The sequence below is a fragment of the Mercenaria mercenaria genome, chromosome 2, assembly GCF_021730395.1.
Source record: "Mercenaria mercenaria strain notata chromosome 2, MADL_Memer_1, whole genome shotgun sequence".
NCBI lineage: Eukaryota > Metazoa > Mollusca > Bivalvia > Venerida > Veneridae > Mercenaria > Mercenaria mercenaria.
The window spans coordinates 69,852,894-69,874,756 of record NC_069362.1 but is presented as its reverse complement, the minus strand read 5'-3'; the positions used below and the strand labels follow the sequence as shown (position 1 = coordinate 69,874,756).

General features: G+C 36.9%; 1 protein-coding gene across 1 annotated transcript; it reads right to left on the bottom strand.

Annotated features, from left to right (window-relative positions):
• Window positions 1-261: 261 nt before the first annotated feature.
• On the bottom strand, window positions 262-14,622 carry LOC123564233 (ATP synthase subunit d, mitochondrial-like). The gene is made up of 6 exons (XM_045357635.2): window positions 14,321-14,622; window positions 8,744-8,840; window positions 6,265-6,342; window positions 5,576-5,638; window positions 3,969-4,156; window positions 262-630 (listed from the first exon to the last, which is right to left on the bottom strand). Exons 1-6 carry the CDS (start codon window positions 14,605-14,607, stop codon window positions 507-509), a joined length of 837 nt encoding a protein of 278 aa, XP_045213570.2. The 5' UTR covers window positions 14,608-14,622; the 3' UTR covers window positions 262-506.
• Window positions 14,623-21,863: the final 7,241 nt, after the last annotated feature.

Genomic DNA, 21,863 nt, shown 5'->3' with positions numbered 1-21,863 from the left:
TTCCGGGTCACTGTGACCTTGACTTTTGACCTACTGACACAAAATCATTAGGGGTCATCTGCTGGTCATGACCAACCTCCATATCAACTTTCATGATCATAGGCCCAAGGGTTCTTGAGTTTTTATCTGGAAACCAATTATTGGTCTACATACCGACCAACAGACATCTGCAAAACAATTTACCCATGGGCATAATTATGGCCAAATGAATCAATTCAGCTTCCACTATTAGCATTATGTTTAAACCCAACAATAAAGCAGTAATATTTTGTAATTTATTCAATACAGTCAATACTTCCAAATACAGATATAATTTATTCTATAAGCAGAATAAAATATACAGACAGGACATGGTCTTAACACTACTGTCTGAAAAGCTTTGAATGTTTCCACAACAAACAATATTCCGTAATAACACATCAGTAAGTTCTTTTCTCATTTTTTCTAAATGAAATTTATTGTATTTTTCTTGTTTCTATGAATCAATATATGTAAGAGCTCTACATTTAACTTTTTGCCTCCTTGCTCTCCTTGCTCTTTTTCTCAGCGAGCTGTTTAGCTTTTTCTGCCTTCTGGTGTTCCACCTTCAATCTCCAAATCTCCTCCCATTCTTTAATAGTCTCAAAACCTCTGTAATATAGTACAGAAGCAAACAAGTTATATATGTCAGAAACATCCAATTTTCAGAATCACACAGTATTTCTATGTTCTGATGGATGAAAAAGCATACAACTTTTTCAGGAATTGGAACAATTTAAACAATCTTGGCAAAGAGTGATTCAAGAAAAATTGTGAACATGCAATGAACATTTGTGTGAAAGCATCTCAAAATTAAGCTATTTGTGTTGTTTCCACTATATACATACAGCCCAAAGAGGGCAATGATAGCTCTATATACCTCACCTGAGTTTCACAGTTGGATTGGTTTCTTCATGCCTGGGATTCAGTCAACAAGAGGGTCACTGACCCTGAAGCACTCACCTGTGTACAAGGCTTAAAGTGTGTTTGTATAAGTACAGAGTTAGGTTTCTTCTATGTTAGCCTAAATCATATACATGTCACACACACTTTTGAACCTAAGGCAATAATAAGAACAATTATACATTACAAATCTGATATCACACGCCAAATATCAAGGCTCTAGCTATTATTGATTCCGAGAAGAAAAGTGACCACGCCCCCTGGCAGTGAAGTGAACAAGAATTACAGATAGACAGATGGATCAATGGTCATGCATGACTCAAATATAGCCCCCATATAATTTGTATCTTGGTGAATAATTAAGACAAAAGTTTCTGACAAGATACTGTACAGATATTGGGAAAAGTGACTGTACCCTCCAGCAGCCATTATTTTTTGAAGTTGATTTCAACAATCTGGTTTTTTGGTGGGTTTTTTTGCTTGTTTTTGGACTGTATTCCAGTTAAGTAATGGCAAGCAGTTAACCTTACAAGTATTCTTGTGACTTGTTCTCTATAAGTAACTGCCAACTTCTCCACATGAACTAGAGGTGAAAGATGAATGTTTTTAGACAAAATGTCTTCTATCAAATAAATGTCTTCTATCAAATCATTAAGGACATACACTTTGTCTAAAGAGAACAATCTCACAACTTCTAGTTAGTGGGTTACTCCTGACACATTTATGTGAAACTAGGTATTTTGAAATCGGGCTAGCTACCTGATATCATAAGAAGATACTTAAGTTTTCCACTATATTCGCTTTAAGAACTGACAAGTCCCCCTCCCCCGTATTTGTTAGTGAATCTTAATAATCTGAACAATCTTAGTAAAGGGTCACAAAACCAACATTGCTCTGAATCTATTTCAAAATTAGACCTGAGGCTTATGATATATTTCTTGAGGACTTTTGTATTTTCAGTTCTGACAGCCCCTATGAGCAGCTAAGCAGGACCGTTTTGAACAATTTTGGAAAAATACCACACAAGCAAACAAGAGGACCATGATGGTCCTGAATCGCTCACCTATCCCCACATGACCCAGTGTTGAACTGAGTATGACGTCGTTATTTCTATTATTTGACACAGTGACCTAGTTTTTGAGCACATGTGACCTAGATATCATCAAGATAAAAAATTCTGACCAATTTTCATGAAGATCCATTGAATAATATGACCTCTAGAGAGGTCACAAGGTTTTTCTATTATTTGACCTAATGACCTAGTTTTTGAAGGCACCCGACCCACTTTTGAACTTGACCTAGATATCATCAAGGTGAACATTCTCACCAATTTTCATGAAAGATCTCATGAAAAATATGGCCTCTAGAGAGGTCACAAGGTTTTTCTATTTTTCGACCTACTGACCTAGTTTTTGACCGCACATGACCCAGTTACAAACTTGACCTAGATATCATCAAGGTGAACATTCTGACCAATTTTCATGAAGATCCATTGAGAAATATGGCCTCTAGAGACGTCACAAGGTTTTTCTATTTTTAGACCTACTGATCTACTTTTTGATCACATGTGACCCAGTTTCGAACTTGACCTAGATATCATCAAGATGAACATTCTGATCAATTTTCATGAAGATCTTTTGAAAAATATGGCCTCTAGAGAGGTCACATGGTTTTTCTATTTTTAGATCTACTGACCTAGTTATTGATCGCATGTGACCCAGTTTCGAACTTGACCTAGATATCATCAAGGTGAACATTCTGCCTAATTTTCATAAAGATCCCATGAAAAATATGGCCTGTAGAGAGGTCACAAAGTTTTACTATTTTCAGACCTACTGACCCAGTTTTTGACCGCACGTGACCCAGTTTCAAATTCGACCTAGATATCATCAAGGTGAACATTCTGACCAATTTTCATGAAGATCCATTGAGAAATATGGCCTCTAGAGAGGTCACAAGGTTTTTCTATTTTTAGACCTACTGACCTAGTTTTTGAAGGCACGTGACCCAGTTTCTAACTCGACCTAGATATCATCAAGATGAACATTCTGACCAATTTTCATGAAGTTCCATTGAGAAATATGGCCTCTAGAGAGGTCACAAGGTTTTTCTATTTTTAGACCTTCTGACCTAGTTTTTGACCCCACGTGACCCAGTTTCGAACTTGACCTAGATATCATCAAGATGAACATTCTGACCAATTTTCATGAAGATCCATTGAGAAATATGGCCTCTAGAGAGGTCACAAGGTTTTTCTATTTTTAGACCTACTGACCTAGTTTTGGACCCCACTTGACCCAGTTTCGAACCTGACCTAGATATCATCAAGGTGAACATTCTGACCAATTTTCATGAAGATCTCATGAAAAATATGGCCTCTAGAGAGGTCACAAAGTTTTTCTATTTTCAGACCTACTGACCTAGTTTTTACCCCACGTGACCCAGTTTCGAACTTTACCTAGATATCATCAAGGTGAACATTCTGACCAATTTTCATGAAGATCCATTGAGAAATATGGCCTCTAGAGAGGTCACAAGGTTTTTCTATTTTTAGACCTACTGACCTAGTTTTTGACCCCACGTGACCCAGTTTCGAACTTGACCTAGATATCATCAAGGTGAACATTCTGACCAATTTTCATGAAGATCCCATGAAAAATATGGCCTCTAGAGAGGTCACAAGGTTTTTCTATTTTTAGACCTACTGACCTAGTTTTTAACCGCACATGACCCAGTTTCGAACTTGACCAAGATATCATCAAGATGAACATTCTGACCAACTTTCATAAAGATCCCATGAAAAATGTGACCTCTAGAGTGGTCACAAGCAAAAGTTTACGGACGCACGGACGGACGACGGACGCCACGCGATCACAAAAGCTCACCTTGTCACTTTGTGACAGGTGAGCTAAAAAAGCATACATGTCAGTGTTAGTGATGGAGGATGGATGAAGGCAACAGCTTTCTCCCTAGCAAATACCAAGGTGGCATAAAAAACATATAAAATTCTACAAATTTAGAAACTACTGTGAACAAATTTTACAAACCTCATGTTCTTGTATGTGTTAAGGTACTCTGGTCCGAAGTCAGGATGATCGTGTTGTACACTGTTCATCTCCATTGGGAAGAAACCTGGGTTTTCCCTGTTAGGATTGACAGCTGAGTCAGGGAAATAATGGTTATACATCTGCATTGTCATCTTCTCTGGGGGAGGTATGCTTTCGATTGTTGCCAACTACAAAAATTGTCAGTGTGAAGCAGTTAACAGATAGAGATTTTCATGAATAAACAAGAATTTATTGGTAGCTTATTCCTATACATACAAATATATAATCTAATACCCGACTAACAAGAACATTCTATCTTTTTACTGCAAACACTGAAAGCACATAAACAAATTTATCCAGAACTCTTCTCTCTGATTTCCTCATATCAAGTTGTTTCCCTTGTTACAAGATTTTGCATTTTAAAAACATGAACGTTTAGATGCAGTGGATCTCCCAAAAAATCCTGTGATTTCCGGACAATTTTGGCCAGAGATAGGCAGTACCATGAAACATAAATGCTGTAAGTACAGTATACTGTGTGCTTGTTTTTCAAGACAGGGAAAACTAGAGTCCAAACAATAATGATGTCAACACAGTATGACACTTCATGTTGATAATGCAGAACAAGTTTAATCACAAATGAATGGACTCTAAAGTAGAAACAAGGCAGTTTGAAAGATAGCTAAATCCCCTGCCACTGTTATGGATAGTGAAAGGGTAAACCTTTGACCTTGAGCTGTGACCTTGTCCTTGCACTAACATGGCTGGCTCATGAATTCTGCACATCGTCTTGATGAGGTGATCTCATGAAAATCCTTCAAGGGGTTTAGGAGATATGAAGCGGACACAAAAGTGTTACGAACGGAAGGACGGAGACCATTCCTATAACCCCCACCACTCGTGGCGGCGGATTAAAAAAAGTGTGACAGACTAACTGACAGACAGAAAGACTGACAGACGGACATTCAAACAGTGCATCATGGGCCTTCAAATCCAAGGGTATATAAAAAATTTTAATATGGTTTTCTATATGGAAATTTTGGGTAGCCCTGGCCCTTTATTGTTAAGATTTGAGGCCCCAATTGTTTATCCCTGAAACCACAACTGTTCAGATCTCTGAGACCACAGTTGTTTAGATTTGAAGTCAATGTTGCTTAGATCTAAGAACACTATTTTTTGATCTGAGGCCAATATTGCTTAGATCTATCCGAGACCACTATAATTTAAATCTAAGACCATTGTTCTTTAGAGTACGACTACTATATTTAGATCAGAGACTGCTATGTTAAGATCTGAGCCCACTAATATTTAGAATGTAAATCACTGCTGTTTATATCTGAAATAACTATTATTTTTTTATCTGAGATTACTGTGTTAAGATCCGAGACTACTAATCTTAAGATTTGCGACTACTATGTTTATATCTGAGACCACTTTTGTTAAGATTTGCAACCACTAATGTTCAGATTTGTAATCATTTGTTTATATCTGAGAGCACTATTGTTTAAAACGGAGACCACTGTGTTAAGATCTGAGACTACTACTGCTCAGATCTGAGAGCACTATATGGAAGTGTAACTGTTACAGAAATAAGGTAACAAACTTACAAGTTCGTTGAGTCCCTTTAGATGCAAGTTCTGCTGAGCAACATAGGCGTCCTTTTGCTGCAACTGAAATAGCAAACAGTATAACAAGTACTGATGACATAAGTCAAAACAAATCGAAGATTAATACAAGTACACCTTTTAGTTATTTCATTCTAAACCTTTCGGTCAATTATAAGAGTTAAAACATCTCTTAAAGTGACTGTTTATCACATCCTGTAAACTTGCTAACAAAAGACATCCTGTAACTGGTCATCATTTAAACTGATCTAAAACGGGCATCCTTCAAACTGTCTACAAGACATCATGCAACATAGTGTATTATGTTTATTTCTTTTATTAACTGCTTCAAAAATATTTCTGTTATTGACTAACCCTTCATTCCGGATGCTTTAAACCTACTGTCTCATCAAACCAAACACCTCCTAACGACCTCCTCGCTATGGATTTCAACCTACAATCTATCGCTTAGGATTCAACACCTATCACCTCGCTAATGATGCAAACCTACCAACTTTTTGCTAAGGATTTAAACCTAACAACTCCTTGCTAAGGATTTAAACCTAACAACTCCTTGCTAAGGATTTAAAACTAACAACTCCTTATTAAGGACCTCCTGACTGGGATGTCTTGTGCTCTTTGAGCTGACCAAGGTAAGCCATCTCGGGCATCTGATGGATTAGAATACTTACAGCAACTTTTTCATCACTCTGAATTTTCGCCTTCTGATTTGAAGGATCTTTTGGGTATGGAACATCAAGGGCTGCATACTGAAACATAAGTAAGCCTATGTAATACCTATGATTCAAAAATAAACTTGTAAGATCAACCTAAGAAAATGCTCCCCCCCAACCCTACACCCCATCCCCAATTTTGCTAATTCTTTTAAATTCAGTGTAATAACATGATACAGACATTGCTTTTAATCTTACAATATTTTATGTAACATATTTCACAAATTTTAATTGTTTCCTCTTGTAGAAACGCTGGTGACAAGTAAAATGTCTTTTTATCTAATTTTAGATACCTTTACAAATATTTTATACAACATTTTCTACAGCAGTTTACACAATTTACTTGAATACAAATGTATTTTTTTTTCAATACATGAACCATAAAATCTGATCAGATAAGCGTGGCAGTTTTCCTGCCTGTTAATTTGCAGATAAAATTTGAAACAAGAGGGCCATAATGGCCCTATATTGCTCACCTGTTATCATTGCACTTAAGGACAAGAAGGTCAAAAAATCATAATCAAGATCAATCAAAAGAATTATGAGAAAATATAGTTGAAATTTTCTTAAAGTTACTTCAAATAAAATTATTTTCAAATAAGGCCTGCCCCAGTAGTTTCATACAAGAAGTTTTCTGTATAGCCATATGGGAAAATGAGCCCCTCCCCCAGGCGGCCACTTTTTCAATAAATCAAAATTTTTTGAAGGAATTTGGTAGAGGATCACCCAAGAAACATTTGTGTAAAATTATTTTGAAAACGGACCAGCAGTTTCTGACAAAAAGATTTTCAAAGTTCTATATACATGTAGGCATATAGGGAAAATAAGCAAAACCCCTTGAGGGCCATGTTTTTCGCTGAATCAAAATTACTTGAAGGAATATAGTAGAGGGTCACCCAAGGAACACTTGTAAGTGAACAAAAGAAGGATCTGCCAAATAAAAACAAGAGCACTGCAATGCAACGCAAATGCAGAGCAATATCTATACAAAACAAAGTCATATGACCTTTGACACCTAAGTGTGACCTTGACATTGAAGTGAGCCATCCGAAACATGCGCTCTGCACGTCGTTTCGATGAGGTGAACACTTGTGTAAGGTTTCTTTGAAATCCTTCAAGGGGCTCAAGAGTTACAGAGCGGAAGGGAAATTGCTAACCAACAGACAGACAGTGAGGTGATAACATAATACATCCCTTCGGGCATATAAAAAGGAATCGAGATCTTATGGTGATACAAGTTGTGTGCAAGTTTGGTTAAAATCAAATCATAAATGAAGCTGCTATTGTGCAGACAAGGTCAATTTGCTAATTTTGGCCCTTTCAGGGGCCATAACTCTGGAACCCATTAGGGGATCTAGCCGGTTCAAGAAAGGAATCAAGATCTTATGACAACACAAGTTTTGTGCAAGTTTGATTAAATTCAAATCATAAATGAAGCTGCTATTGTGCAGACAAGGTCAAAATAGCTAATTCTGGTCCTTTCAGGGGCCATCACTCTGAAACCCATAATGGAATCTGGCCAGTTCAAGAAAGGAACCAAGATCTTATGGTGATACAAGTTGTGTGCAAGTTTGGTTAAAATAAAATCATAAATGAAACCACTATCATGCTGACAAGAAATTGTTGACGCACGTACAATAGCAAATTCTGGCCCTTTTAAGGGCAATAACTCTAGGACCCATGACGGGATCTGGCCAGTTTTCAAAAGGAACAGAGATATCATGCCAATACAAGTTTTGTACAAGTTTGATCAAAATTGCTTGCAAAATGTGGTCTCTATCGTGTTCACAAGAAATTGTGGACGGACGGACGGAAAGGGCGATCACAAAAGCTCACCCTGTCACTACATGACAGGTGAGCTAAAAAAAAGTATGGTCAGACATAGGACTCGAATGCACAACCCCGATATTGGCAGCTAAATGTTTTGTCCACACAGCTACTTGTACATGCGACATTAAGTCAATTATATAGAAACACGTAAGCAATAGTTGTCTCACTATTTGGGTTAATTTTATTTAGGGGCCTAGACTGTCAAAAATAAATGTTTAACATTAGGTATATGGGCATTTTCTCCAACAATTTAGGGGCCCAGCCCAAAATCTAGGGGTTACTGGACTCCTGCAAATTTATATCACTGTTCATGAGTGCCAGGTTAGTACTTATGGACAATAAATGTCATAGCAACGTTTATAAAGATAACTTCCCCGTTTTGATGGAGAAAGAACAAGACAGGTGCCCATCTGAGCATATTTTAGGCACTGATGCATTGCATGGTTCATGCAAACTGGACCTTCTCTATCATGAAATAATTCAACACTTGTGGATTCAAACAGCAGCGCCGATAGGGAAAAAATTTTTTGCCAAAATCAGTATGTTGGTTTATTATCTCTGGCTGAGAATATTTTAACTGTATAGAAATATTGTTGTATGTTATTACCAATTTTTCATACTCCTCTACAATAGCAGTATTTGTAATCCTTCGTCTGTACTCCCCGAAATCAATCTTGGGTAGTGTCTCAGGCAAATCTGCCACCCTGAAATTAGAATGCTTAATATAAATTACTTGTTTAAATAGTAAGTTAAGTACACCTGTAAGAGTGAGGATTAACCAGAAGGATAATAATTATTTCAAATTAACTCAACAGTTCTCTCAGTTGATCAACAATGACCTTTAGTGGTGCAGCTATTAAAGCATATTCCCCTACGCTTGTACATACATCTAAAAAGGTAAAAGTGCTTACTGCTATAAAACAACTGTAAAACAGGAGGCCCAATTCACCTAAGTTGCTCACCTGAGGAGGACTTTGACCATTTAACCTTGCTTCTGACTAAGACTGATAAACTTCCAATAAGCAATTAATTAAAAGTAATATAAAGCTTTTTCTCCCTTTTTCTTTTCTTTCTTTTTTGCTATGATGGCCCCAAAATGCAGAAGCATTCGAGTAAAAATTGGGAGTTGGACACACAAGATTTTTAGAGACTAGATTTACTGCCACACAAAAATTCAAACCACTTGTACGTAGCAGATTTATTGACGACATTCTTATGATCAGGCCGCACTCCTGAGAGGAATTAGATTCCTTCACTATGGCCTTTAAGTTTTCATGTTTCCATAAAAGTGATCAAGCCAAATACAAGCATGCTACTGACCAAGTTTGCTGAAGATTCATAAAGTGGTTTATAAGGTGTTTAAAGTGAAGATCTATCAAGTACATATGAGCATTTATGTAAAGTTGTTTTTTTTTCTATTTCTAGTTTCGGCACCCTCTAAAAGCATCAAGCAGAAATTTAAATAAACTTGAGAGAGGACCATACAAAGGTGCTACAGACCAAGTATGATGAAAAATCAAGTGGTTCATAAGAAGAATTTTTTTTGCATTTTTCTTCTTTTAGCTCTGGCAGCCCCTAGTAGGTGCCAGTCCAAACCGTTCGAAAAAACATTAGATCCACACAAGAATGCTACAACAATCATGAAGAGCTAAGGACTACCTTTGAATATAACAAGTGAATGAAGTTTTGCCATGCAATACAAAGTCCCCTACTGGAAAGCACTTAATTTTTTCTACTGCCGTATAACATAATGAACTGAGGCCTAAATTAAAATTAAGTTTGTTTGACCTTTACCGACCCAGTATTTTTACAGTGGGTAGGTAGGTAGGTAAATAATTTTATTATATTTTAGTTTTTTAAATGTTTGTTGTCTCAGTAATTTTTTTTGTTTGTTTTGGGTTTAATGCCGTTTTTCAACAGTTTTTCAGTCATGTAACGGCGGGCAGTTAACCTAACCAGTGTTTCTGGATTCTGTACCAGTACAAACCTGTTCTCCGCAAGTAACTGCCCACTTCCCCATATGAATCAGAGGTGGAGGACTAATGATTTCAGACACAATGTCGTTTATCAAATAGTCACGGAGAACATACGCCCCGCCAGAGGATCGAACTCACGACCCCGCGATCCGTAGACCAACGCTCTTACCTACTGAGCTAAACGGGCGGGTTGTCTCAGTAATAAAGTCTATTAATACCTATTGCTTGTAGATAATCTCTGCAGATGCTCTGTTAAATGTATGCTTGCAATATATAAATCCCTAGCCCTATTCATGCACACACAATATGGGCACAGACTTAATTTGCACATAAGGCAAAGTTCACCAAGTCTTTCAGTATCTTTCATGTCTACACTTTTTCTTTATATATATATCAAAAGTGTTTTCATGATTGTTTTCACTACATCTGCGCTTAAATGTACAAGCCCCATGTGGTTCTAGGACGATCTGTGTATGAAAAGAATTGGTACCACTGCCTTACCCTTGCATGATCGTAAGAGGCGACTAATAGGGTCTTAACACTTGGTTTTGCAGTAACTCTGTGATTCCAGCAGGTATGCAAATTTTGATTCCATACCTCATGTTTTTATTTCGAAGTAAATGATATGTGGAACCAAAATTTGTAGTCCTGTTTGGCGCCATATAACCTATACTGTGTTGGTGCGCCGTAAAACCCAAATAAATAAATTAATTAAATGTACAAAACAATATAGTCGCGAAAATACGCGATATTTGGCATCTAAACACACTATTGAATTACAGCTTTTTTTCAACAAGTGTTTGATGCTTAATTCAATAGATAATAACTTTTTATGAGTTTTAGAAGGTTTTTACAATGGTTGTAGCAGTATGCAAGCAAAAGTGATGATTTTTTTAGCTTCAAGCTACTTGCATATATTGTTCATGTTACTAAGAACAGAAACAAGATTGGGTTTTCCGACATCAGACATTTATTATGCCATTGTCCTGGCAAAAGAAGTATAGGATTTTTATAGCTCTTTGTTCTGGCATAAGAAAATTAAAATATTTAAAACTATTTAGCCTGTAATATTTCAACATATTTACGCTCTTGTCAATTTCTTGAAATTCGAAAACTGAGATTTTCTCACTTCGAACAAATGCATTTCAAAACAATATCTGATTAAAGACATTTTGAAATCAACAATTAAGTCAGTTTATAATATATTTTCACAGATAATTAAATTTCCCACCACTCGCCTGTCAATTGCCGCAATACTGTCACTGTTATGAAAGCAGTATTATGTACAAGCAAATTTCAAATATAATTTAACACATAGTAGACAAATAATATTCTCATGTACACTATGATTCCTTTGTAATCAATCATATTTGTTCTTCTTAAATTTCCTTTTCACAGCAGACATTTTTTTTTTCAGTGTATTTTTGTTATCTCCATCATCTAGAACTTTGCTCCAGGGCTCCAGATAATTTTTTTTGGCCCATGAGTATTTACTCATCATAATTCTTGCGAATGAGTAAAATGGTAAAATCTGAAATTGACTAGGAGTAATTTTACTCCTGAAAATTTGTAAATGAGAATAAAAAATCTGTTTTAATAACATATTTATTGGGTGTAACACCCATGAATTTGTTTGCAGTTCAGTTTCAATTCAGCATTCAAGTTTTTGCTGCTTTTTCTCCATTGGCTTGCTTTGGCGGCTTCATGCTCACTGCCAAATCAAATAGATTATTCAATATACCTTTAACGATGTTTTGGGAATCATTTTTTGTTGGTTTAAAGATTGCATAGCACGTTTGTTTACTTCATACATTCTTAGAAAGAGACATTTTGTTGTTTACTCCACACCGGAAGTTGATATTTTAAATCGACACCGCTTTAAAATACAGTACCTTACCATCAATATTAATCCCCAACAATTTGATTTACGCACGCATTGAGATTTTGTTTACGCTAGTAAAAAATCCTTGCATGCGTTTCTGTAATTTCATGTACGTTTTTATACGCTAAAAATTTAGCAGATATGCATATATGCATTATTTCAAAGCGTAATTTACGCTAATACGCATCTTATCTGGAGCCCTCCCCTGTTTGCTCTCCATAATGACTGCATCGATAGTATTAATAATCAAAGTCTAGCCCCTACCGTATTTTCCAAAAGTGTTAGGACTAGCTATTTTCACTTTCTCAAGACTTATTTCCCGAAAAAAATGATTATTTTGTAAAGTGTCCCAAAAATATGGAAATAATAATCATAATCCACCCAATATTGAAAGCGAAATACAAAGCGTAAACGATTATCGGTAATTATTCTGTTGATAAACTTAGTCATTGTCCTTGTTTTCATCATCAATTAACACCCCCTTCGAAGGTGTGTCGGTATCATGGCATCTGAAGTGGAGATCAAAGCGGTATTGTTGCCCGAGATTGTCATGGAATTACGTCATGTTTTCGCGCCATATGACACATCACTGTTTGATCGTACCGCCTCGGTTCTTTAAATTAATCAATAAAAAAGTTTCTTCTTTAATTTGTTAAAGCGAATTCAATATCCTGTATAAATTGACAGGTAAATGTGTCAAACGATAATTGTGGACATCCTACCTCTGTGAGCTATTTTGCTGCTCGTTTGCCAAAAATCGTTTTACGCCATGTATTTAAATTGCTGACGCTTTTTCATTATTTAAGGTATTTTTATTCTGTTTTTTTTGTACTTTCTGGTCAAAAGTCTGAACTTTATGCCCAAAGAAATAAATAATTAAGATCGCACTGTTTGAAATTTTACAAAGAACTAAATTTAAATTTGACCGTTTTTATAGAATTTTGCCTACATTCCTGTCGATATCTTATTAAAATTGTTATAGAATTCAAACTATATTACTTCTTAAGCGATGCTAAAAATATCGATGCGATAATTACAAAAAATGAATGCACTACGCGCGTTTTTTGTGTATGGGTAAACAAAAGTAACGTCGAGCGATGGAAATTAGATATTACGATACGTGGCACGTGCTCGTGGAATGGAAAATTACCGGCATGACGTTTTGGTATACTTTACGTTTCGCGGGTAAATGAGATACTAGATTTGTAAAATTATGTCCTTTTGTCAGATTGCCTTCCGGTTATAAACGGTTTGATTGTCGTCTGCATCCTATGGCCTTCGGCAACGTTATTGGCAAAGTTGACACGTTTTCGGAATACACGAGATAATAAACAGTCCGCTTTATCGATTCTCACTTGCCATAATTATTTATTTTGTCTTGGGGGGGAAACGTCTGGACACCGGGGGTTCCAGACCCAAAGTGTCTGTGTTGCCCGAAGAATGTGCAGCTAAAATTGATGGTTTAATTAGTTTACACAATATTATTTGATAGTTTGGCAGGGCGTCGTAGTGGCGCAGGGCCGGACCGCGCCAATATGTCCAAAAACGTTATTTTATTAAATCATTGGGTCGCGTCCGCGCCCAAGTCTTTTGCCCACAGAATTTAAAATTGATCGCGTTTAAATATTTACAGCTTCAAGTTAGTAGTTTACGTGGATGACTGTGACACATCGGTGTTTATTTAGAGTCAAGAATTCCGTGATTGGACTAACTACGCAGAAAATTTATGCATGTTTGTAATTTGGCGTTGTTTTAGTCAGTAGGAACGATTTAATATACCCACCGTCGAAAGATACTAAGGTATAATTATAAAATTCAGAATTTTAATATCATGTCCTTTTTTAATGGAACAGGGTAGTGTTAAGATTGTGTCCATCTAAGATGTAAGGAATTATACAAATTGGTTTTACTCAAAAAGATATTCAACAACATAAGAGAATGTATGTACATGATGATTATTGTTCATAATTAATCAAAAAAATCAGTTTTGTTCTGTACATATTAATTAAAAGTTATAATTTATTTGCTTATAGTATTGTATGAGAAATTTGGACTGGGTGCGATTAGTATAATATCACCAGAACTCCTTTTACTTTTTAAATCAGGGAGGTCCACTACCCTTACGAGGGGATGCCTGTCCTTCCCGATCGCGGCCAATCATTAACACTTCCACGCATGTTGGAGATGTACAATGCTAGATAAAGGAATACAGAAGGAAATATAATAATAACACCGCAGAAGTTTGCGTTTCAGTATAATCTTTCATGGGTTCGAAATATTTTGGGAACGAGTCACTACAATAAATGTTCAACCCGTCGAAACATACTTGGTTATATATTTATCACTGTGAGATTTTAGGACTCGGAAGGCATCCTTCTGTCTTGATGGGACCTTTGTTGCTAAAGCTGTCCAGTCAATGGCAGACCTTGTCACTCGTTTTGCAGCCATCGTGAAAGGTCGTTGCGAACCTGAAGGACGAATCGGACGCTTGATTACTTTATTTAAGAACTTGTTCTGTAAGATGTTGACCAAATAATTTAGTCTCTTATGACTTGGTGCAGCGGGTTTGTGGGGTGAAGTATAATATCGCTCTTCTTCTTCCAATCCCGTCATCCTGTCCTTTCGTCCGTCAGTTCGTCTGTCCACAGATTTGGATCATGCAATAACTTGAAGTTGATGAAACTTATACTAGATCGATATAATATGATAGAATACTACATGCAATTAAGGCGAATTAAAATAGTTCAATTCTGATTGCCTGGTTTTAAAAAGAGGTTACATAATAAAACAACAACACCTGATTTTCATTATTTAGAATTTGTGCATATATCTTTTTCTTCTTTTTCTTCTCCTTCCATATACAGGACAGGAACAAATAAAGGAATATGTACTTTGTCCACGGTGACTGAAGGGCAAGATTATAAAGATAAAATGCCCCAAAGTATTTACAGATAAAGAAAACTATATTAAAAGTATACACGTTATCTGTCTTTGCTGAGGGTGGAGGCGGGCTGCTGTTGTGGCATGGAGAGCAGCCTTGATCGAAGACCTCAACATCTGGAATGGCCGTAATAGAAGTTGATAATCTGTTCTATTCTTATATCTTGCTTGTAGACCGTGACATTGAGTGGAATTGTCTCTGGTCATCTCTTGATAATTCTTTTGTCATTCGACTTTAAAAGCTGTGCTTCATCAGGGATTTCAACCAGACTGGTGTGTTATCTTGAAAAGCATGGCCAGGTGTAAGAATCTACGGCGGTCCTGAAGCGACTCCCAGCCGAGACTTTTGGCCATTGATGTGATTCGACCTGGACTTCTATCGTTGTAGTTGTTGCAGACGTAACGAGCGACAGGGCAATGCACATTCTCTAAACACTTGATATCTTCCGCTTTGTACGAATCTCATCTAAAAGAACGACGTCCACTCCATTATTGGACTGACCATGTACTTGCATGTGGCGGCCTAATTGCTACTTTCTCTCAGGCTGCGATAGAGGAAACCTTGAAGCCTTGGCTGCTGTTACCTGGCTGTGCTTCTCCCATTGAATGTCATCACTGAGGGTTACTCCAAGGTACTGACTATCTGTGACCTGTAGCTGTTGACATTGGAAGTTGTAGTTTGTCTAACGATGGTATCGCTTGTACGTTATAATCCTCTGTACGGAACACTTTTCGGGTATAGAAGCTTATCTGCCACTTGGATTCACACTCTTCTAGGGATGAGAGGTCAGCTTAGAGATTGGTGACATCCTCAACCGGCAAATGGTCTTATAAAGAAGCGTTTCATCGGCGAACTGATTGGCTTGGGACGACTGGCAAACGGAGGGAAGGTCGTTGATGTAGATGAGGAATAACAGCGATTGTAATACTGTCCCCTAAGACACTCCTAAAAGTACTTCAAGCTTCTCCGGAGTACTTCCATCGACAAGTATCTGTTGCTTTCTACCGTTCAAAAAGAATCCACTGAAGTGTGTTATCTCTGATGCTGAAAAAAATGCCGGAGTAGGAGTCGCTGGAATTGAATAAAAGCCTGGCGAAATCTAAAAGAACGACATCCACTCGATCCTATCCAGACTTGAGGTTCTTCGCTATGCTCTGGATAGTAGAGATGAGCCGAGTTTCGCAAGATCGTTTTGAGCGGAAACCGTGCTGACTAGGAGCTAGTAAGGATATTCTGAGAGTTCAAATGTTTTATGGAAGAACTAAAGATGATGTGTTCCAACAGTCTGCTGACAACAGGATTAAGTGAAACAGGTCTGTAGTTGGAAGCGATAAGCTTCGAGGGCGTTCTTGTAGATGGGTATAAGGAGTGCTTCTCTCCAGTCAATGGGCACAGAACCATTGTTAAGGGGTTGTTGACAGATGCATGAGACTATTGGTTCTAGTTCATCAGCTGCAAGAATGAGTAGTGTGTTAAGAATACCCTCTTGAACAGAGGCTTTATGGAGCTTGAGGCAACTTGAGACGCCAGGAGTGGATACGTGGATTGGATTCATGGTTGGTACAGTACTTGGACTCAGATCTGGAATGTTAGAGAGATTCTCTCTGATATATACAGAATGGAATTGATGCTTGTGTATCATCTCAGCTTTACTGTTGCTACGACTGTTAGGAAAATCGCCCTTGTTCAGAAGTGTGAAATGCTGATATATTCTTACTCTTAATGTATGAATAGAATATTTTTATGTTCTTGGTCAAGTCTTGGTCGACAGTACCCCTGATGAAATTACTGTTGGCTCTACGCATCCACTTTAAAGTTCCGACTTTTAAAAACATGTATCGATCGCAGTCCTCCTTATTGTTGTTAGTTTTCACTTTACGATAGGCATTGACCTTCCCACATGTCGTCTAACTTTGTGATGTTGTTAGATATGAAGGATTGACAGAGATCAGAGCAAGCTTTCTTGATATCCTATTTGTTGTTCTTGTTCCACAGAAAAAATCTTCCTTCTTGGTGATCTTTAAAGCAGTGTTATTTTTACACAAATTTAATCATTTTGTCTATTTTACTGGTCACATAAGATTTATCCAATTTGTGCCTTTAAATCTATTTTTTATTTGATATTTGGCCTTTAAAGTTCATTAAGGGGAGAAGTAGATTTGCTAGTCGTTGTTGTTGACGTATGTTGTGGAATATGCAACACCCCTTACTCGCCCAGACTTATTTCCTCCCAGCACATGCTTAAGCGGAATTCTATTACGTACATATTGAATGGACTCCATGATCCTAAAGGACCAGAAAATTAAACCACTATATATCCATGAACGGGGAGATTTTTTACTGCTGTTGTGATGGTTAATCAAATTTATAATTTGGAAACAGAATGCAACCAAAAATATAATAATAGAACTGACAGTTTGGTAGTGTCTATTCATGAGAGATAATGGAATGTGTAAAAAAAGCCCTCACGCCCCCACGACCATCTAGCATCGGCATAAGTAGAAATATATTACATATATAATGAATGGCCTCAATGATCACAAACAAACAGAAAATGTAAGCAGCACAGAATTCAAGTACGAGAGTACATCTTATGGCCGCCACACGCCAATTTAGGCCTAAAAATTCTTTGTTTCCGGTAACATGCTTTACGCCAATTTAGGCCTAAGGAAAATTCTTTGTTTCCGGTAACAAAGAATTTTCTTAAGCCTAAATTGGCGTGTGGCGGCCATAAGATGTATTCTCGTACTTGAATTCTGTGCTGTTTACATTTTCTGTTTCTTTGTGATCATGGAGGCCATTCATTATATATGTAATAAAAAAGTAAGGGTAGGTAGGTCGGAATTTATTTCTTTTATTTTTTTGGATTATTTTTTTTAATAAAAGGAGACTTTTCGGAAATTATTTTTGTGTCAAAAAATGAATGCAAATAAGGGGGTAATGCCTTAAGAGCACCAGTTAGTTGATTTCTTGCATCACTGGCCATGTATAAAGCATAAAAAGTGCAGTTTTGTAACGTTTTGTTAAAAAGTTGAAAACAATTTTCTCCAAGGCCATAAAAACATTTAGGGTCGGGCCAAAAACTTAGGGTAGGTTGGGATACCGGAAACAAAGAATTTTTTACGCCTTAAGATTGCTGTTGTAAGGGTTGATAAAATCTATCAGAAGATAATTTGGAAGAATAGAATGCAACCAAGCAAAACAATAGCAGACTCGGTTTGCCTGAGTCTGTTCATGAGAGATAATGGAATGCGGAACACCTCTCACGCACCGGTTACATCGGAATTCTATTACACAGAGATGGACTCCTTGATCCCAAAAGATCAAAAAAATAATAACATTGAATCGGAAAGACTTTTTTACGGCCTCCATACGGTACTTAAAGATTGCAGTTGTGATAGTTAATAAAATTTTCAAGAAGATTCTTTGAAATGCAACCTAGTAAAATAATAACAGATAATCAAATAAAGCAGTTTCAATGTTATCAAACGTATTCCAGCGCGCGGACGCGCACACGACCAACACACATACACACTCACACAAAGCAAAATCACCAACACACACTCTCACACAATTTATTTATTTATTTTGTTGGGTTTAACGTCGCACCGACACAGTTATAGGTCATATGGCGACTTTCCAACTTTGATGGCGGAGGAAGACCCCAGATGCCCCTCCGTGCATTATTTCATCACGAGCGGGCACCTGGATAGAACCACCGACCTTCCGTAAGCCACTATAACCTAAGCAGATACACGAGGAACAAACGAACAAATAAAGGAAACAGTGGAGCACGCCTTGGAACGGTTAGTGGCAAACAGCTTGAGATTAAACGTTTAGATTGCGCACCAAACCCATTTAGGCCTGCCAAATTCCATTATCTCAGGAAAATTTTAAATATAAAACATCTCAGGTTGATTATACAAGATGAACGACTTGAAAACAAAAATGCTTGTAAAATATTAAAAGCAAACCCATAAGTACAAAACAAATCGCATGATCGGACGTAGTGGAAATGCATGCTACCGTCCACGCCCTCTAGCCCCGGGTTGAGCAGAACTCAACACTTACACATGTTAAAAGTACAAAAAGCAATTTAGAGACATTCGCAGATGTATTCAAACGGCGGTGAACATGGAACCTTCAATGATACACGTGTTGAGGCGTGTAATTCCACGAAGAGCGGCGTTTGGTCCCCAGATAAAGTATAAATATAATATCCCGTAAAAAGTTGCCAGGGGTACATCCCCATCCAAAGATTGTAAAGTTACAATACTAAAATTAAAATCATCTGTCTTGCCATACATTTTGTTATGAATGCTATTGTCATAGAGATGTGTAAATCTTAAAATGAAGCAGAAATATCCGAATTACTAGTAGTAGTAGTAGTATTTTCTGGAGCTCCCGGGGATAATTTGTATCCACCAATTGAGCTAAAAGGGACAATCCATATAAAGAATATCGTTCAGACAAGAAGATGTATTATGTAATGCAATGGCAATGTCTGCGTATATGGAGAAAGACTCAACATGAAATTTCTTTTATGATGATATAAAAAAAAACAAATCTCCGACAAGGGGTGCACAATTTGTTCATAATTATGTGAATACCAATTACTTGTCTGAAAACTGCATTCCCGAACCTGACGTAAATATATTCCAATAAAGAGATGGTTTTACAAGCTTCACAGGTCCATATAGTATAATTTTTCAACAATGCAACTGGTAAAAAAGCTTTATCGAAATTGCGAGAAAGGTAACATTCTCCCTGGAAAATATTTTTTGAATAAGGGTATTAAGTTTGTCATTTATTCAATTATGTGGTAAAATGGTATACAAAATAGAGAAATCGTATGTACTGACCAAAGAAACATTGAAATATTAACTGTAAACTTCTCTCTGATTTCGCAAGAATTTCCATAGACCAAAAAGGTGTTTACCAGAGTTTTCGTATACTTTATCGCAATAACTTATAATGTCTGCATTTACAAGGCGCATTTACAAAAAATGTAAATTGACTTTATCATAAATATGTAATCACTGTTATTGGAATATTACATAATGTGATAAAATCAGATGATTGTGTTTCAGCTTTTCGCCGAGAAGTAAAATGGCCAGGGGGCGTGAGGGGTATTGCACTTTCCATTACCTCTCATGAACAGATTCAATCAAACCGAGTCTGCTATTATTTTGCTTGGTTACATCCTATGCTTCCAACAGGATCTTCTTACAGATTTTATTATTTAATAGTTTTTTTTAAACAATTGCTATTTAAAAATGCTGACTGTTTTGGAGAGATCCGCCGGAAAACCACAAAAAGCGGACGGTCGCCGTTTGGTATAAACCCATAGAATAGATATAATAAATGATGACTTTGTTTGAAATTAAATTTGTTCTTCAAAATAAAAGTTGCAAACCGAGGGCACCTGGGGTCTTCCTCCACCATTAAAGCTGGAAAGTCGCCATATGACCTATCATGTGTCGGTGCGACGTTAAATCCAACAAAAAAAACCCCCCCAAAAACGAGAGTTTTGAATCATTGAGCCAACATGGGATCAACAATGACTGATTCGTGAACTATATACCAACTGCTGGGCCAATGCTGCGCCAGTTATCAAATGGCATTTGGCCAACGTTTGCATTATTTGTTGGGCCAACGAAGAGGCTGCAGTTCGACCAACGTTGGACCTTCGCCTTTCTACTCTCTTGGTTGTCGCATTGATCGAATCGACATTTATGCAGAATTTATCAGCTGGTGCCAGGTTGTAATAGCTATATACCTATAATAAGATTTACATAGACTTACTATTTAATGTTTTGAATCACTGTGGCCGCCGTAATAAAATCTATAAGAACAGCCTTTGGAAGGATACAATGTAACCGATCAAAATAATAGTAGACTCAGTTAGATTTGAGTCTGTTCATAAGAGGAATGTGCAACACCCTTCCGCCCATAGCGCGGCTAATGCGGAATTATATTTCATAGATACTGAATGGACTTAAGCATCCGTTAAGAAGAAAATATTTCCTGAAAATGTTGTTGATAACTCATTATTTACTGTATGTCACACAAAGACGTAATGTTACGTATATTCTAGTATTCAACAGATGCTGGGTACAGCAAAAGTCTTTTCTTTTTTCATCGTTTGAATAGATTTAAGACCTTGGTTAAACAGCATTACTTTATGCTACAGAAAGACACCATGTCATAAATATATTGTTGCCTGGTGCTTGGTATAGAAACCGTATTTTCCAGCTTTGTATCATCTATACAAATAGATATGTGTCAGACACAAGTAACCATTAAGGGAAAAAACAACAACAAATGATTTAAGACCGAGGATACAGTTGATCCGCCACTCATTATTTTGTCAGTGTCTTCAACATTACTTTTTTTAACATATATCGTACGCTCAGAACTATTAGATGTTTATTATATTTAAAAATTTCAACAAGTTCAAACCATAATTTAATAAATTCATTCACTTTACGACTTCAGCCCATTTTGAAAAAAATATAACATAGTTGCCGTGCCCTATATAAAAAATCGTAATTAAAATGTGTGCAATATTTAACTATTTTCTAGTTAAAAATCAATTAGTATATTTCTGCATTATTATCCCCCAAAGAAGGCGGTTGGATATAGTTTTGGCGTCGTCCGACCGTCCGTCTTTCCGTTCGTCAGTCCGTCCGTCCGGAGCCATATCTAGGAAGTGGTTTGGGGTATTTAAATAAAACTTCAGGCACGTGTTCACCATTATAGGGAAATGCGGCCTGTCTAGTTTCAAACAGATTGCCCAAGTAACACCAGAGTTATGGGCTTTAGTAGTTTCTAGTGTTAACTATATAGGGTACTATCAATATGGCAATTTTTGCTTCATAACTTGTGACATATTTGACCTAGAACTATGAAACTTTAGTTAAATTTA